This window comes from Bombina bombina, chromosome 3 (genome assembly GCF_027579735.1).
Source record: "Bombina bombina isolate aBomBom1 chromosome 3, aBomBom1.pri, whole genome shotgun sequence".
Taxonomy (NCBI): domain Eukaryota; kingdom Metazoa; phylum Chordata; class Amphibia; order Anura; family Bombinatoridae; genus Bombina; species Bombina bombina.
This window is the reverse complement of record NC_069501.1, coordinates 1014393105-1014412895: the sequence shown is the minus strand read 5'-3', so window position 1 is coordinate 1014412895 and position 19791 is coordinate 1014393105. Positions and strand designations below refer to the sequence as shown.

The 19791-nt window shown below is 41.7% G+C and overlaps 1 protein-coding gene across 1 annotated transcript in view; it reads left to right on the top strand.

The window, feature by feature from the left end:
• The window catches only part of DCTN2 (dynactin subunit 2), a 206060-nt gene that overhangs the window by 141849 nt on the left and 44420 nt on the right, over positions 1–19791 (top strand). The window contains exons 7-11 of the mRNA XM_053708190.1: positions 6285–6429; positions 6931–6996; positions 7272–7310; positions 11522–11599; positions 12580–12651. Of these exons, the coding sequence (XP_053564165.1) occupies positions 6285–6429; positions 6931–6996; positions 7272–7310; positions 11522–11599; positions 12580–12651 (400 nt within the window). The remainder of the gene's footprint in view (positions 1–6284; positions 6430–6930; positions 6997–7271; positions 7311–11521; positions 11600–12579; positions 12652–19791) is intronic.

Below are 19791 nucleotides of genomic sequence, written 5' to 3'. Positions count from 1 at the left end.
GGGATAGCATGCAGGGCCCACCTGCAAGGAGGTATGTGCAGTAAATTATTTTCTAAGGAATGGAATTGACTGAGAAAATACTGCTAATACCGATGTAATGTAAGTGCAGCCTTAAATGCAGTAGTAGCGACTGGTATCAGGCTGATATGTATGTATGTATACTCCGAGGTATTTCTGGGGAATGGAATTTCACTAAGAAAATACTGTCAATATTAAAGTAATATTTGAGCCTGCACTGCAGTGAAAGCAACTAGCAGCAGGCTTATTAATAACACTTCATAATTTTCAATTTTAAAACGTTTACTGGCATGTTAATCGTTTTTTCTGAGGTACTTGGTGATAAAACTTTATGGGCATGATTTTTACCACATGGCTGTCGTTTTTTTCTGCATAAAAACAGTTTACTGAGCTTCCCCACTGTTGTAATATGAGTGGGAGGGGCCTATTTTAGCGCTTTATTGCGCAGTAAAAATTTAGTCACAGTCTTCCTATTTCTTCCTCCATGATCCAGGACGTCTCTACAGAGCCCAGGGGTCTCCAAAACTAGTTTTGAGGGACTGTGATAAAAACGTTTATTATTTCAACTGTTATCCGTTTTGGGTATTAAGGGGCTAATCATCCTTTTGCTGGTGGGTGCAATCCTTTGCTAACTTTATACATTTTCTGTTAAAATTTGGTTGTTTTAACATATTTGGTTCATTGTTAATTCAACTGTGTCACATTTTTATGTTTCTTAAAGGCGCAGTAGCGTTTTTTATATAGCTTGTAAATTTATTTAAAAGTTTTTTCCAAGCTTGCTAGTGTTATTGCTAGTCTGTTTAAACATGTCTGACACAGATGAATCTGTTTGTTCACTATGTTTAAAGGCCAATGTGGAGCCCAATAGAAATTTGTGCACTCAATGTATAGATGTTACTTTGAATAAAAGTCAAACTTTATATGTTAAAAAAATATCACCAGACAACGAGGGGGAAGTTATGCCGACTAACTCTCCTCACGTGTCAGTACCTTCGCCTCCCGCTCAGGAGGTGCGTGATATTGTGGCGCCAAGTACATCAGGGCGGCCCATACAAATCACTTTGCAAGACATGGCTAATGTTATGACTGAAGTACTATCTAAATTGCCAGAATTAAGAGGTAAACGCGATCACTCTGGGGTAAGAACAGAGTGCGCTGATAATAGTAGAGCCATGTCTGATACTGTGTCACAATTTGCAGAACATGAGGACGGAGAGCTTCATTCTGTGGGTGACGGATCTGATCCAAGTAAACTGGATTCAGAGATTTCAAATTTTAAATTTAAGCTTGAGAACCTCCGTGTATTACTATGGGAGGTATTAGCGGCTCTGAATGATTGTAACACGGTTGCAATTCCAGAGAAAGTATGTAGGCTGGATAAATATTTTGCGGTACCGGCGTGTACTGACGTTTTTCCTATACCTAAAAGGCTTAAAGAAATTGTTAACAAGGAGTGGGATAGACCCGGTGTGCCCTTTTCACCCCCTCCTATATTTAGAAAAATGTTTCCAATAGACGCCACCACACGGGACCTATGGCAGACGGTCCCTAAGGTGGAGGGAGCAGTTTCTACTCTGGCTAAGCGCACCACTATCCCGGTGGAGGATAGCTGTGCTTTTTCAGATCCAATGGATAAAAAGTTAGAGGGTTACCATAAGAAAATGTTTGTTCAGCAAGGTTTTATATTACAACCCCTTGCATGCATCGCGCCTGTCACTGCTGCGGCGGCATTCTGGTTTGAGTCTCTGGAAGAGACCCTTAGCACAGCTCCATTGGATGAGATTATGAACAAGCTTAAAGCCCTTAAGCTAGCTAATTCATTTATTTCTGATGCCGTAGTACACTTAACCAAACTTACGGCTAAGAACTCCGGATTCGCCATTCAAGCGCGCAGAGCGCTGTGGCTTAAATCCTGGTCAGCTGATGTGACTTCTAAATCTAAATTGCTTAATATTCCTTTCAAAGGGCAGACATTATTCGGGCCCGGCTTGAAAGAAATTATCGCTGACATTACTGGAGGTAAAGGCCATGCCCTGCCTCAAGACAGGGCCAAACCAAAGGCTAAACAGTCTAATTTTCGTGCCTTTCGTAATTTCAAGGCAGGAGCAGCATCAACTTCCTCCGCTCCAAGACAGGAAGGAACTGTTGCTCGCTACAGACAGGGCTGGAAACCTATCCAGTCCTGGAACAAGGGCAAGCAGGCCAGAAAACCTGCTGCTGCCCCTAAGACAGCATGAAGTGAGGGCCCCCGATCCGGAAACGGATATAGTGGGGGGCAGACTTTCTCTCTTTGCCCAGGCTTGGGCAAGAGATGTCCAGGATCCCTGGGCGTTGGAAATCATATCTCAGGGATATCTTCTGGACTTCAAAGCTTCTCCTCCACAAGGGAGATTTTCATCTTTCAAGGTTATCAGCAAACCAGATAAAGAAAGAGGCGTTTCTACGCTGTGTACAAGACCTCTTACTAATGGGAGTGATCCACCCAGTTCCGCGGTCGGAACACGGGCAAGGATTCTATTCAAATCTGTTTGTGGTTCCCAAAAAAGAGGGAACCTTCAGACCAGTCTTGGACTTAAAGATCCTAAACAAATTCCTATTCGAACCATCTTACCCATGATCCAAGAGGGTCAGTACATGACCACAGTGGATTTAAAGGATGCCTACCTTCACATACCGATTCACAAGGATCATTACCGGTATCTAAGATTTGCCTTCCTAAACAGGCATTACCAGTTTGTAGCTCTTCCCTTCGGGTTAGCTACGGATCCAAGAATCTTTACAAAGGTTCTGGGCTCTCTTCTGGCGGTACTAAGACCGCGAGGCATAGCGGTAGCTCCGTACCTAGACGACATTCTGATGCAAGCGTCAAGTTTCCAAACTGCCAAGTCTCATACAGAGTTAGTTCTGGCATTTCTAAGGTCGCATGGGTGGAAGGTGAACGTAGAAAAGAGTTCTCTATTGCCACTCACAAGAGTTCCCTTTCTAGGGACTCTTATAGATTCTGTAGAAATGAAAATTTACCTGACGGAGGACAGGTTATCAAAACTTCTAAATGCTTGCCGTGTCCTTCATTCCATTCAACACCCGTCAGTGGCTCAGTGCATGGAGGTAATCGGCTTAATGGTAGAGGCAATGGACATAGTACCATTTGCGCGCCTGCATCTCAGACCGCTGCAATTGTGCATGCTAAGTCAGTGGAATGGGGATTACTCAGATTTGTCCCCTCTGCTAAATCTGGATCAAGAGACCAGAGATTCTCTTCTATGGTGGCTTTCTCGGCCACATCTGTCCAAGGGGATGCCCTTCCGCAGGCCAGATTGGACGATTGTAACAACGGACGCCAGCCTTCTAGGTTGGGGCGCAGTCTGGAATTCCCTGAAGGCTCAGGGATCATGGACTCAGGAGGAGAGACTCCTTCCAATAAACATTCTGGAATTAAGAGCAATTTTCAATGCTCTTCTGGCTTGGCCTCAGTTAGCAAATCTGAAGTTCATCAGGTTTCAGTCGGACAACATCACGACTGTGGCTTACATCAACCATCAAGGAGGAACAAGGAGTTCCCTAGCGATGATGGAAGTCTCAAAGATAATTCGCTGGGCAGACTCTCACTCTTGCCACCTGTCAGCGATCCACATCCCAGGCGTGGAGAACTGGGAGGCGGATTTTCTAAGTCGCCAGACCTTTCATCCGGGGGAGTGGGAACTTCATCCGGAGGTGTTTGCCCAACTGCTTCATCATTGGGGCAAACCAGATCTGGATCTCATGGCGTCTCGCCAGAACGCCAAGCTTCCTTGTTACGGGTCCAGGGACCCGGGAGCGGTGCTGATAGATGCTCTGACAGCACCTTGGGTCTTCAACATGGCTTATGTGTTTCCACCTTTCCCGATGCTTCCTCGATTGATTGCCAGGATCAAACAGGAGAGAGCATCAGTGATTCTAATAGCGCCTGCGTGGCCACGCAGGACCTGGTATGCAGATCTAGTGGACATGTCGTCCTGTCCACCATGGTCTCTGCCTGTGAGACAGGACCTTCTGATTCAGGGTCCTTTCAAACATCCAAATCTAATTTCTCTGAGGCTGACTGCATGGAGATTGAACGCTTGATTCTATCAAAGCGTGGATTCTCGGAGTCGGTGATTGATACCTTAATACAGGCTAGGAAACCTGTTACCAGGAAAATTTACCATAAAATATGGCGTAAATACTTATATTGGTGCGAATCCAAGAGTTACTCATGGAGTAAGGTTAGGATTCCTAGGATATTGTCTTTTCTACAAGAGGGTTTAGAAAAGGGTTTATCTGCTAGTTCGTTAAAGGGACAGATTTCAGCTCTGTCTATCCTTTTACACAAACGTCTGGCAGAAGTTCCAGACGTTCAGGCTTTTTGTCAGGCTTTGGCTAGGATTAAGCCTGTGTTTAAGACTGTTGCTCCGCCGTGGAGCTTAAACTTAGTTCTTAACGTTCTGCAAGGTGTTCCGTTTGAACCCCTTCATTCCATCGATATCAAGCTGTTATCTTGGAAAGTTCTGTTTTTAATGGCTATTTCCTCGGCTCGAAGAGTCTCTGAGTTATCGGCCTTACATTGTGATTCTGCTTATCTGATTTTTCATTCAGACAAGGTAGTTCTGCGTACTAAACCTGGGTTCTTACCTAAGGTAGTCACTAACAAGAATATCAATCAAGAGATTGTTGTTCCATCATTGTGCCCTAACCCTTCTTCAAAGAAGGAACGACTTTTGCACAATCTGGACGTCGTCCGTGCCCTGAAATTTTATTTGCAGGCAACTAAAGATTTTCGTCAAACTTCTTCCCTGTTTGTCGTTTATTCTGGACAGAGGAGAGGTCAAAAAGCTTCGGCTACCTCTCTCTCTTTTTGGCTTCGTAGCATAATACGTTTAGCCTATGAGACTGCTGGACAGCAGCCTCCTCAAAGGATTACAGCTCATTCTACTAGAGCTGTGGCTTCCACTTGGGCCTTTAAGAATGAGGCCTCTGTTGAACAGATTTGCAAGGCTGCAACTTGGTCTTCACTTCACACTTTTTCAAAATTTTACAAATTTGACACTTTTGCTTCTTCGGAGGCTGTTTTTGGGAGAAAGGTTCTACAGGCAGTGGTTCCTTCCGTGTAAAGATCCTGCCTGTCCTTCCCGTCATCCGTGTACTTTTAGCTTTGGTATTGGTATCCCATAAGTAATGGATGACCCGTGGACTGACTACACTTAACAGGAGAAAATATAATTTATGCTTACCTGATAAATTCATTTCTCCTGTAGTGTAGTCAGTCCACGGCCCGCCCTGTTTTTACGGCAGGTCTAAATTTTAATTAAACTCCAGTCACCACTGCACCCTATAGTTTCTCCTTTCTCGTATGGTTTCGGTCGAATGACTGGATATGACGTAGAGGGGAGGAGCTATATAGCAGCTCTGCTTGGGTGATCCTCTTGCACTTCCTGTTAGGGAGGAGTTATAATCCCATAAGTAATGGATGACCCGTGGACTGACTACACTACAGGAGAAATGAATTTATCAGGTAAGCATAAATTATATTTTTTTGTATAAAAGCACATTATTTTTCCAGTTCCTCTTTTTGTATGCTTTTTTACTCCTTTTTACACCCTATACGTTGAAACTGAGGTATGTGTGTGGTGGTAGGAATGTATATCCCATACGTCACTAGCTCATGGACTCTTGCCACTATGAAATAAATTAATTTATCAGGTAAGTTCTTACAATTATTTTTTAGGAAAACATAATTTATGTATTTCTACAAGCCAAAAATGAAGGTGGCTTCTACACATTTTCTAGGAACCAGCCAAGGATTGGTTATGTAAAATTAAATGTATAGTAGTCGAATAATTATAGTAATGGGTGAAATTCAAGTATCCATGGCTTCCTGGAACTTATCAAGTACTGGTTATCAATATTGCATGTTCTTTCTAAAAAATGTGAGAGAAAACAAGCTTTCTACATATAAATGTATATTAAGTCTTTGGTAGAGTGACAACATATGGAGTTCTACCGTATTTCCCACTTCCAAAAAAGCCTTAGTTTATCCCCTTAATGACGGCCAACAGGGTACGTCTGGCGCCTGTAGTGTTGATCTCGCTGTCAGTTCTGCCACTCTTACTGTGAAGATGGTGTTTCTAACAATCTTGTTTATCCTTGTTGTTCTTTTTTATCATTATTATCATTATTATTATTATTATTATTATTATCATTGAGTTTAAAAAAATGTATTCACTTTAGTTGCCTTCTTTTTGTATTAGGCGTTTACTCACTCAGCTTGATGCTGTTAAAACGATAAAAGGAGTGGATGGGAAAAGCCCAGGGAAGAGTTCAGCCCTAGAGAGCACAGTAACTTATGAGTTACACTGTCGACCGGAGCAAAACAAGTTTTCTCATGCTGCAAAGGTATCTTGTTGGTCTCTGTGCGTTAACAAAAAGAAGATATTTATGAAACCATATATTACTTGGTAGAAAAAATTTACAGAATTATGAAGTCCCCAAAAAATAGCAAATAATTATTCTCATGAAACATAGGTAAAAACATCTAAAAATGAAAAACAAATAAAAATACTGGGGAGTCCAGGGCCCAGCAAAAAAAGAAACAAATCAATATATATTGGCTATCACTGGACAAAACACAAAAGGGGTAACTATCCCCATTACAATGTGTGGCATGAAACACAAAAAGTCCCTAACATAAATCTATCTATCTATCTGCGACTATTAAGTACTTCGCTCTGGAGCCAGAAAGGGGTGGCAGTCTGCTAACACTTTTGTGACAACCTACTGCAATTATTTATAAAGAACTGGGGGTTCCCATGCTACTATCCCTGAAAACAGTCAAAAAACCATGTTTTAAGGCTTAAATATATAGTTTTTTATCATTTGCATTGTTGTGTGTAATAGGTGGCAGAACTAGAAAAGCGTTTGGGCGAGCTTGAAGCTGCAGTGAAGTGTGACCAGGACAGTCAGGTAATTAACATTTTACTCGACCTTATAGAGTGTATTATTATAATGAAAACTGTTAATTCCGTATTTTCTTGGTGGTATACTATATTGTTTATTTTTCAAAAACATATTTTCTATTCCACTGTTTAAAGTAGGTCAAATATAATTTTGATGTGCATAACTACTAGCCTTTCACTGGCTCTCAAATTGTTGAGTACAGTAGTAAGGCTGGGGTAGACTGGACACTTAGCTGGATTTTGAGAATTGAGGTTAAGAATAACTATTCTCTTTTGTTACAGAATCCTCTCACTGTTGGCCTGCAAGGATCTAATTTGATGGTAAGTGTTAGGTCATATGTTAACCTGACCTAGCTAGTGAACTGATACTACATCCAAGTGAAGTAAAAAAGAAAGAAAAAAACAAAGAAAGAAATGTTCTCCATTTTTATTTATTAAAACTATTACTGTATGTATGAGACTATTTCTTCCATGTAATTGGCAAGAGTCGTCCATGACCTAGTGACGTATGGGATATACAATCCTACCAGGAGGGGCAAAGTTTCCCAAACCTCAAAATGCCTATAAATACACCCCTCACCACACCCACAATTCAGTTTAACGAATAGCCAAGTAGTGGGGTGATAAAGAAAGGAGTAAAAAGCATCAACAAAGGAATTTGGAAATAATTGTGCTTTATACAAAAAAATCATAACCACCATAAAAAGGGTGGACTCTTGCCAATATGAAAGAAATGAATTTATTAGGTAAGTTCTTACATAAATTATGTTTCTCCAACATAGGTGTGTCCGGTCCACGGCATCATCCTTACTTGTGGGATATTCTCTTCCCCAACAGGAAATGGCAAAGAGCCCAGCAAAGCTGGTCATATGATCCCTCCTAGGCTCCGCCTACCCCAGTCATTCTCTTTGCCGTTGCACAGGCAACATCTCCACGGAGATGGCTAAGAGTTTTTTGGTGTTTAAATTCATAAGGTTTCAATCAGACAACATGACTACAGTTGCTTATATCAACCATCAGGGGGGAACAAGGAGTTCCCTGGCGATGGAGGAAGTGACCAAGATAATTCAATGGGCGGAGGATCACTCCTGCCACTTGTCTGCAATCCATATCCCAGGAGTGGAAAATTGGGAAGCGGATTTTCTGAGTCGTCAGACATTCCATCCGGGGGAGTGGGAACTCCACCCGGAAATCTTTGCCCAAATAACTCAATTATGGGGCATTCCAGACATGGATCTGATGGCGTCTCGCCAGAACTTCAAGGTTCCTTGTTACGGGTCCAGATCCAGGGATCCCAAGGCGACTCTAGTAGATGCACTAGTAGCACCTTGGACCTTCAACCTAGCTTATGTTTTCCCACCGTTTCCTCTCATTCCCAGGCTGGTAGCCAGGATCAACCAGGAGAGGGCTTCGGTGATCTTGATAGCTCCTGCGTGGCCACGCAGGACTTGGTATGCAGACCTGGTGAATATGTCATCGGCTCCACCATGGAAGCTACCTTTGAGACAGGACCTTCTTGTTCAAGGTCCATTCGAACATCCGAATCTGGTTTCTCTCCAACTGACTGCTTGGAGATTGAACGCTTGATTTTATCAAAGCGTGGGTTTTCAGATTCTGTAATAGATACTCTTATTCAGGCTAGAAAGCCTGTAACTAGAAAGATTTACCATAAGATATGGAGAAAATATATCTATTGGTGTGAATCTAAAGGATTCCCATGGAACAAGATAAAAATTCCTAGGATTTTATCCTTTCTACAAGAGGGTTTGGAGAAGGGATTATCTGCAAGTTCTCTGAAGGGACAGATTTCTGCGTTATCTGTTTTACTTCACAAAAGGCTGGCAGCTGTGCCAGACGTTCAGGCGTTTGTTCAGGCTCTGGTTAGAATCAAGCCTGTTTACAGACCTTTGACTCCTCCCTGGAGTCTCAATCTAGTTCTTTCAGTTCTTCAAGGGGTTCCGTTTGAACCCTTACATTCCGTAGATATTAAGTTATTATCTTGGAAAGTTTTGTTTTTGGTTGCAATTTCTTCTGCTAGAAGAGTTTCAGAGTTATCTGCTCTGCAGTGTTCTCCACCCTATCTGGTGTTCCATGCAGATAAGGTGGTTTTGCGTACTAAGCCTGGTTTTCTTCCGAAAGTTGTTTCCAACAAGAATATTAACCAGGAGATAGTTGTACCTTCTTTGTGCCCGAATCCAGTTTCAAAGAAGGAACGTTTGTTACACAATTTGGACGTAGTCCGTGCTCTAAAATTCTATTTAGAGGCCACTAAAGATTTCAGACAAACTTCTTCTTTGTTTGTTGTTTATTCTGGTAAAAGGAGAGGTCAAAAAGCAACTTCTACCTCTCTTTCTTTTTGGCTTAAAAGCATTATCCGTTTGGCTTATGAGACTGCCGGACGGCAGCCTCCTGAAAGAATCACAGCTCATTCCACTAGGGCTGTGGCTTCCACATGGGCCTTCAAGAACGAAGCTTCTGTTGACCAGATATGTAAGGCAGCGACTTGGTCTTCACTGCACACTTTTGCCAAATTTTACAAATTTGATACTTTTGCTTCTTCAGAGGCTATTTTTGGGAGAAAGGTTTTGCAAGCCGTGGTGCCTTCCATTTAGGTGACCTGATTTGCTCCCTCCTTTCATCCGTGTCCTAAAGCTTTGGTATTGGTTCCCACAAGTAAGGATGACGCCGTGGACCGGACACACCTATGTTGGAGAAAACAGAATTTATGCTTACCTGATAAATTACTTTCTCCAACGGTGTGCCCGGTCCACGGCCCGCCCTGTTTTTTTTTTTTAATCAGGTCTGATGAATTATTTTCTCTAACTACAGTCACCACGGTATCATATGGTTTCTCCTATGCATATTTCCTCCTGTACGTCGGTCGAATGACTGGGGTAGGCGGAGCCTAGGAGGGATCATATGACCAGCTTTGCTGGGCTCTTTGCCATTTCCTGTTGGGGAAGAGAATATCCCACAAGTAAGGATGACGCCGTGGACCGGACACACCGTTGGAGAAAGTAATTTATCAGGTAAGCATAAATTCTGTTTTTCTTTCATGTAATTGGCATTCTTTCAGAATTCCTAGAATTTTACAGTTTCTTCAGGATGGTTTGGATATGGGTTTGTCTGCAAGTTTCTTGAATGGACAAATCTCTGCTCTTTCTGTCTTATTTCACAGAAAGATTGCTAAGCTTCCTGATATTCACTGTTTTGTACAGGCTTTGGTTCGTATCAAGCCTGTCATTATATCAATCTCTCCTCCTTGGAGTCTTAATTTGGTTTTGAAGGCTTTACAGGCTCCTCCATTTGAGCCTATGCATTCTTTGGACATTAAACTACTTTCTTGGGAAGTGTTGTTCCTTTTGGCCACCTCTTCTGCTAGAAGAGTTTCTGAATTATCTGCTCTTTCTTGTGAATCTCCTTTTCTTATTTTTCATCAGGATAAGGCGGTTTTGCGGACTTCATTTAAATTTTTACCGAAGGTTGTGAATTCTAACAACATTAATAGAGAAATTGTTGTCCCTTCCTAATCCTAAGAATTCTTTGGAGAAATCCTTACATTCTTTGGATGTGGTAAGAGCTTTGAAGTATTATGTTGAAGCTATTAAAGATTTCAAGAAGACTTCTAGTCTATTTTGTTATCTTTTCTGGTTCTAGGAAAGGTCGAAGGCCTCTGCCGTTTCCTTGGCATCGTGGTTAAAGCTTTTGATTCATCAAGCTTATTTGGAGTCGGGTAAGAATTCTTGGAGTCAGAGAATTACAGCTCATTCTACTAGATCAGTCTCCACTTCGTGGGCTTTTAAGAATGAAGCTTCAGTTGATCAGATTTGCAAAGCAGCAACCTGGTCGTCTTTGCATACATTTACTAAATTCTACCTTTTTGATGTATTTGCTTCTTTGGAAGCAGTTTTTGGTAGAAAAGTTCTTCAGGCAGCTGTTAAAGTTTGATTCTTCTGCTTATGTTTTAAGTTTTTTCATTTCATGAGAATTAACTTATATTTTGGGTTGTGGATTATTTTTTTTCCAGTGGAAAATGGCTGTTTTTATTTTTATCCCTCCCTCTCTAGTGACTCTTGCGTGGAGTTCCACATCTTGGGTATTGCTATCCCATACGTCACTAGCTCATGGTCTCTTGCCAATTACATGAAAGAAAAAATAATTTATGTAAGAATTTATTCAGTTTTTTCATATTGGCAAGAGTCCATGAGGCCCACCCTTTTTATGGTGGTTATGATTTTTTTGTATAAAGCACAATTATTTCCAAATTCCTTTGTTGATGATTTTTACTCCTTTCTTTTTCACCCCACTACTTGGCTATTCGTTAAACTGAATTGTGGGTGTGGTGAGGGGTGTATTTATAGGCATTTTGAGGTTTGGGAAACTTTGGCCCTCCTGGTAGAATTGTATATCCCATACGTCACTAGCTCATGGACTCTTGCCAATATGAAAGAAATTAATCAGGTAAGTTCTTGCATAAATTATGTTTTTCAGCAACAGTATTCAAATTATTTGATATTTACTTAATTTCCTAGGATACTGTTGAAATTCTGCAGGGTAAAGTGAATATGTTAGACGTTGCATCTCTGGACCAGGTGGAGGCCAGATTGCAGGTAAATATGCACATAATGTTAATGTCTACCTAGCAGCCAATTTCAAAACCTCCTGAAAGAAGTTTATACACACTTGTCTAGTTGTAATCTGCACAATCTCGTTTAAGGGTCTCTTAGGAAAATACTAAGGGCTAGATTTATCATAGCTGAGGTGTACAGGGGCACGTATACGTGCCCCTGTACGCCTCAGCTCGCCTGTGGCTGGGCGAAATTACCCGTAGGTAATCAACATTGCACACGAGCGCAATTTTGCGCTCGCGTGCAATCCCGCCCGCGCACAGCCAATCACGCGCGGGCAGAAGCTGTCAGTCTCCTCGGTCGGACGCGACCGAGGAGATTGAATTTCGCCACCTTAGAGGTGGCGAAGAGCTTAGGGAAGCAGCGGTCTGGTGACCGGTGCTTGATAAATCACGGCGAGCAAGTTCTTGTGAGAACTTGCTGCCGTAGGGGCTTGATAAATCTAGCCATAAGCAGTTATTTTATTTACCCATATAGGGTATCACTAGAAATGCCTGTTTGTCTGTTAAACATTGTGTATAATATGTATGGGTGCATTTAAGAGAGTAGGTAATTTAAAGTGAAACCAATAGTGATTGAAAATGCTAAAATTGCTTGTCATTTAAGCACGGAAACTGGGGAAAATCTCAGTTAAAAACACGATTTTTATAATGGCTGTACGGTTTGTGACAATCACAACAGTGCAGGTGAGAAATACAATTAAATATGAAAAATTAAAGTCCTTTTCAGGAACTTTTTTTGTTGTTAAAAATGCATTCACAGTGGGGGATGGTGGGGGGGTTAAACAAACAAACAATACAATATAGCATTGTGATCACTTGAGAAACTCTCTCCAAATTTGGTTGCTAATCAAAAAGCACTGTTGGGAGCCAATAGATTGTAACTGGTCCCAATTTTTATAGAGATGCTGTTTCTGAGCAGATGACTTGCCTATGCTTTTATTGACTTTGTCTCTTATGTAGAGTGTTTTGGGGAAAATGAATGAAATTGCTAAGCACAAAGCAGCTATTGAGGATGCAGACACAGAAAGCAAGGTCAGTATATTTTCCCATGCACTAACAATAGCTTTTATTTATGTACTTTTAGAATTCAAATGACACCCTTTTTTTCATGTTTGTGACACCCCAAGTTCTCCTTTTATGTAAAGGTATATGAGTAATTTCTTAGGGAAAAAAGACTGTTTTCCTGCATAAAAAAAATATATATTTTGTCCAGTCTGTTCTGTGCGTTTAAAAAAAAAATACAGATTAGTGGCAGCGGTGAAGTATATTGTCAGCCACTGGCAGCCATCTGAGCAGAGCATTTCTAGATGGGCTTTACATGCCTGTGCACAGTAAAGGCTCTCACTGTAACTGGAAACGTTTTTACTAGAAGCATTTTTGCTAATATAAGTGTATTGAAAAAATGCTTCTATTCAAAAATGAAGTGCACTTTTATATACTTTTATAGGGAAATGAACTTATTTAATATATATGCAGATTACATATTAACAACTAATGATACACTGCATTGCAAATGATCAGCATACAAAATAAATGTTTTAAAAACATTAGAAAATGTGCATTGTTTTTAGTCCATGAAAATACTGAATAAAAACTTGCTGAGCTATTTAGTGATGAATATAAATGAGTTATAATCACTGTGTCAAAAGTAGCACGCTTAGGCTTGTGTAAACGTCTGTCTGCTGGATTTTACATAAAAAGGGGAATACATTAAATAAAAGTATATTGCAAAGGCTGTTTAACACTCATAATGAAACATTGTAATACTACAATCTCATTCCCCTTTCATTTTGAAAGATTAGCACAAAATCAAATTGTTTCCATCCACCAAAGTTGTCCCATTGGATTTTTTTTCTCGCAGCTCAGTATGGTAGGTTTTTCCAAGATGTACATTTTAGCAATTAGATATGTTTCTTCTGTTATGTGTGATCAGTCCACGGGTCATCATTACTTCTGGGATATAACTCCTCCCCAACAGGAAATGCAAGAGGATTCACCCAGCAGAGCTGCATATAGCTCCTCCCCTCTACGTCAGTCCCAGTCATTCTCTTGCACCCAACGACTAGATAGGATGTGTGAGAGGACTATGGTGATTATACTTAGTTTTTATGACTTCAATCAAAAGTTTGTTATTTTAAAATAACACCGGAGCGTGTTATTACTTCTCTGGCAGAGTTTGAGGAAGAATCTGTCAGAGTTTTTTACTATGATTTTAACCGGAGTAGTTAAGATCATATTGCTGTTCTCGGCCATCTGAGGGAGGTAAAGGCTTCAGATCAGGGGACAGCGGGCAGAGGAATCTGCATTGAGGTATGTAGCAGTTTTTATTTTCTGAATGGAATTGATGAGAAAATCCTGCCATACCGTTAAAATGACATGTATGTATACACTTCAGTATTCTGGGGATGGTATTTCACCGGAACTACTCTGTTAAAGGTCACTAATCCTTTTTAATAACTATTTATCATGTTAAACGTTTTTGCTGGAATGTAGAATCGTTTACATTGCTGAGGTACTGTGTGAATAAATATTTGGGCATTATTTTCCACTTGGCAGTTTTTTGGCTTTATTTGTGACAGTTTCGTTTCTCTTCACTGCTGTGTGGGAGAGGGAGGGGCCGTTTTGGCGCTCTTTGCTACGCATCAAAAAATACCAGTCAGTTACTTTTATTTTTCCTGCATGATCCGGTTCATCTCTGATAGATCTCAGGGGTCTTCAAACTTCTTTGAAGGGAGGTAAATTCTCTCAGCAGAGCTGTGAGAATTCTTATAGTGACTGTGAATAAAAACGTTGCTTTGTATTTTTTATGTCAAATTTAATTATTGTTATTTTACTAATGGGAACAAACCTTTGCTAAAAGTTTTGTTGTTTTAAAGTTTGATGCTATAACTGTTTTTCAGTTCACTATTTCAACTGTCATTTAATCGTTAGTACCTCTTTGAGGCACAGTACGTTTTTTGCTAAAAAAGATTATAACCAAGTTGTAAGTTTTTTTGCTAGTGTGTTAAACATGTCTGACTCAGAGGAAGATATCTGTGTCATTTGTTCCAATGCCAAGGTGGAGCCCAATAGAAATTTATGTACTAACTGTATTGATGCTACTTTAAATAAAAGTCAATCTGTACAATGTGAACAAATTTCACCAAACAGCGAGGGGAGAGTTATGCCGACTAACTCGCCTCACGCGGCAGTACCTGCATCTCCCGCCCGGGAGGTGCGTGATATTTTGGCGCCTAGTACATCTGGGCGGCCATTACAGATAACATTACAAGATATGGCTACTGTTATGACTGAAGTTTTGTCTAAATTACCAGAACTAAGAGGCAAGCGTGATCACTCTGGGGTGAGAACAGAGTGCGCTGACAATGCTAGGGCCATGTCTGATACTGCGTCACAGCTCGCAGAGCATGAGGACGGAGAGCTTCATTCTGTGGGTGACGGTTCTGATCCAAACAGATTGGACTCAGATATTTCAAATTTTAAATTTAAATTGGAGAACCTCCGTGTATTACTAGGGGAGGTCTTAGCAGCTCTCAACGATTGTAACACCGTTGCAATCCCAGAGAAACTGTGTAGGTTGGATAAATACTTTGCGGTACCGGCGAGTACTGACGTTTTTCCTATACCTAAGAGACTAACTGAAATTGTTACTAAGGAGTGGGATAGACCCGGTGTGCCGTTCTCACCCCCTCCAATATTTAGAAAGATGTTTCCAATAGACGCCACCACTCGGGACTTATGGCAAACGGTCCCCAAGGTGGAGGGAGCAGTTTCTACTTTAGCTAAGCGTACCACTATCCCGGTGGAGGATAGCTGTGCTTTCTCAGATCCAATGGATAAAAAATTAGAGGGTTACCTTAAGAAAATGTTTGTTCAACAAGGTTTTATATTACAACCCCTTGCATGTATCGCGCCGATTACGGCTGCGGCAGCATTTTGGATTGAGTCGCTTGAAGAGAACCTTAGTTCATCTACGCTAGACGACATTACGGACAGGCTTAGAGTCCTTAAACTAGCTAATTCCTTCATTTCGGAGGCCGTAGTACATTTAACCAAACTTACGGCTAAGAACTCAGGATTCGCCATACAGGCACGTAGGGCGCTGTGGCTAAAATCCTGGTCAGCTGATGTTACTTCTAAGTCCAAATTACTTAATATACCTTTCAAGGGGCAGTCTTTATTTGGGCCCGGTTTGAAAGAGATTATCGCTGACATTACAGGAGGTAAGGGCCACGCCCTACCTCAAGACAAAGCCAAAGCTAAGGCTAGACAGTCTAATTTTCGTCCCTTTCGGAACTTTAAAACAGGAGCAGCATCAACCTCCACTGCACCAAAACAGGAAGGAGCTGTTGCTCGTTACAGGCAAGGCTGGAAGCCTAACCAGTCCTGGAACAAGAGCAAGCAGGCCAGGAAACCTGCTGCTGCCCCAAAGACAGCATGAACCGAGAGCCCCCGATCCGGGACCGGATCTAGTGGGGGGCAGACTCTCTCTCTTCGCCCAGGCCTGGGCAAGAGATGTTCAGGATCCCTGGGCTCTAGAGATCATATCGCAGGGATACCTTCTAGACTTCAAATTATCTCCCCCAAGAGGGAGATTTCATCTGTCAAGGTTGTCAACAAACCAGATAAAGAAAGAAGCGTTTCTACGCTGCGTACAAGATCTGTTATTAATGGGAGTGATCCATCCGGTTCCGCGGTCGGAACAAGGACAAGGGTTCTACTCAAACCTGTTTGTGGTTCCCAAAAAGAGGGAACTTTCAGGCCAATCTTAGATTTAAAGACTCTAAACAAATTCCTAAGAGTTCCATCGTTCAAAATGGAAACTATTCGGACAATCTTACCCATGATCCAAGAGGGTCAGTACATGACCACAGTGGATTTAAAGGATGCTTACCTTCACATACCGATCCACAAAGATCATCACCGGTATCTAAGGTTTGCCTTCTTAGACAGGCACTACCAGTTTGTAGCTCTTCCATTCGGATTGGCTACGGCTCCAAGAATCTTCACAAAGGTTCTGGGTGCCCTTCTAGCGGTACTAAGACCGCGAGGGATTTCGGTAGCTCCGTACCTAGACGACATTCTAATTCAAGCTTCAAGCTTTCAAACTGCCAGGTCTCATACAGAGTTAGTTCTGGCATTTCTAAGGTCGCATGGATGGAAAGTGAACGAAAAGAAGAGTTCTCTCTTTCCTCTCACAAGAGTTCCATTCTTGGGGACTCTTATAGATTCTGTAGAAATGAAGATTTACCTGACAGAAGACAGGTTAACAAAGCTTCAAAATGCATGCCGCGTCCTGCATTCCATTCAACACCCGTCAGTAGCTCAATGCATGGAGGTGATCGGCTTAATGGTAGCGGCAATGGACATAGTACCTTTTGCACGCCTACACCTCAGACCGCTGCAATTATGCATGCTAAGTCAGTGGAATGGGGATTACTCAGATTTGTCCCCTACTCTGAATCTGAATCAAGAGACCAGAAATTCTCTTCTATGGTGGCTTTATCGGCCACACCTGTCCAGGGGGATGCCATTCAGCAGGCCAGACTGGACAATTGTAACAACAGACGCCAGCCTACTAGGTTGGGGCGCTGTCTGGAATTCTCTGAAGGCTCAGGGACTATGGAATCAGGAGGAGAGTCTCCTTCCAATAAACATTCTGGAATTGAGAGCAGTGCTCAATGCCCTTCTGGCTTGGCCCCAGTTAACAACTCGGGGGTTCATCAGGTTTCAGTCGGACAACATCACGACTGTAGCTTACATCAACCATCAGGGAGGGACAAGAAGCTCCCTAGCAATGATGGAAGTATCAAAGATAATTCGCTGGGCAGAGTCTCACTCTTGCCACCTGTCAGCAATCCACATCCCGGGAGTGGAGAACTGGGAGGCGGATTTCTTGAGTCGCCAGACTTTTCATCCGGGGGAGTGGGAACTTCATCCGGAGGTCTTTGCCCAAATACTTCGACGTTGGGGCAAACCAGAGATAGATCTCATGGCGTCTCGCCAGAACGCCAAACTTCCTCGCTACGGGTCCAGATCCAGGGATCCGGGAGCAGTTCTGATAGATGCTTTGACAGCACCTTGGAACTTCAGGATGGCTTATGTGTTTCCACCCTTCCCGCTGCTTCCTCGATTGATTGCCAAAATCAAACAGGAGAGAGCATCAGTAATTCTAATAGCACCTGCATGGCCACGCAGGACTTGGTATGCAGATCTAGTGGACATGTCATCCTGTCCGCCTTGGTCTCTACCTCTAAGACAGGACCTTCTGATACAGGGTCCATTCAAACATCAAAATCTAACTTCTCTGAAGCTGACTGCTTGGAAATTGAACGCTTGATTTTATCAAAACGTGGTTTTTCTGAGTCGGTTATTGATACCCTAATTCAGGCTAGGAAGCCTGTTACCAGAAGGATTTACCATAAAATATGGCGGAAATACCTATACTGGTGCGAATCCAAAGGTTACTCCTGGAGTAAGGTTAGGATCGCTAGGATACTGTCTTTTCTACAAGAAGGTTTAGAAAAGGGTTTATCAGCTAGTTCATTAAAGGGACAGATTTCAGCTCTGTCCATCTTGTTACACAGACGTCTGTCAGAAAATCCAGACGTCCAGTCCTTTTGTCAGGCTTTAGCTAGGATCAAGCCTGTGTTTAAAGCTGTTGCTCCACCATGGAGTTTAAACTTAGTTCTTAACGTTTTACAGGGTGTTCCGTTTGAACCCCTTCATTCCATTGATATAAAAATGTTATCTTGGAAAGTTCTGTTTTTAATGGCTATTTCCTCGGCTCGAAGAGTCTCTGAGTTATCAGCCTTACATTGTGATTCCCCTTATCTGATTTTTCACTCAGACAAGGTAGTTCTGCGTACTAAACCTGGGTTCTTACCTAAGGTAGTCACTAACAGGAACATCAATCAAGAGATTGTTGTCCCATCCTTGTGTCCAAATCCTTCTTCAAAGAAGGAACGTCTTTTACACAATCTGGATGTAGTTCGTGCCCTCAAGTTCTACTTGCAGGCAACTAAAGATTTTCGCCAAACTTCTTCCTTGTTTGTCGTTTACTCTGGACAGAGGAGAGGTCAAAAAGCTTCTGCTACCTCTCTCTCTTTTTGGCTTCGTAGCATAATACGTTTAGCCTATGAGACTGCTGGACAGCAGCCTCCTGAAAGAATTACAGCTCACTCCACTAGAGCTGTGGCTTCCACTTGGGCCTTTAAGAATGAGGCCTCTGTTGAACAGATTTGCAAGGCTGCAACTTGGTCTTCACTTCATACTTTTTCCAAATTTTACAAATTTGACACTTTTGCTTCTTCGGAGGCTATTTTTGGGAGAAAGGTTCTTCAGGCAGTGGTTCCTTCTGTATAATGAGCCTGCCTTTCCCTCCCGTCATCCGTGTACTTTTGCTTTGGTATTGGTATCCCAGAAGTAATGATGACCCGTGGACTGATCACACATAACAGAAGAAAACATAATTTATGCTTACCTGATAAATTCCTTTCTTCTGTTGTGTGATCAGTCCACGGCCCGCCCTGTTTTTAAGGCAGGTAGATATCTTTTAAATTATACTCCAGTCACCACTTCACCCTTGGTTACTCCTTTCTCGTTGATTCTTGGTCGAATGACTGGGACTGACGTAGAGGGGAGGAGCTATATGCAGCTCTGCTGGGTGAATCCTCTTGCATTTCCTGTTGGGGAGGAGTTATATCCCAGAAGTAATGATGACCCGTGGACTGATCACACAACAGAAGAAAGGAATTTATCAGGTAAGCATAAATTATGTTTTTGTGGATATACATTATATGTTAAAGGACCACTCAATGCTGTAGATATCATAATTAACGAGCATAATAAAAAGACAATAAGTTCCTTGCAATGTCTCACAGTGACATGTTTTACACCCTGCTTATGGAAAATGTCAATTAAATTTTTTTTTTTTTTTAAAAGGACAATAAGTTAACTCCTACTCTGAATTTTAAATAAACAGTATTTTTTTTCAGACTAGTATACGTACACCCTGTGAGCTTGTGCACATGTTCAGTAGGAGCCAGAAAGTGTGAATATAAAAAGACTGTGCAAAATTTAATAATGGAAGTAAATTGGAAAGTGTCTTAAAACTGCATGCTCTGTCTGAATCATATAAGTTTATTTTGACTTGAGTGTCCCTTTAATTGC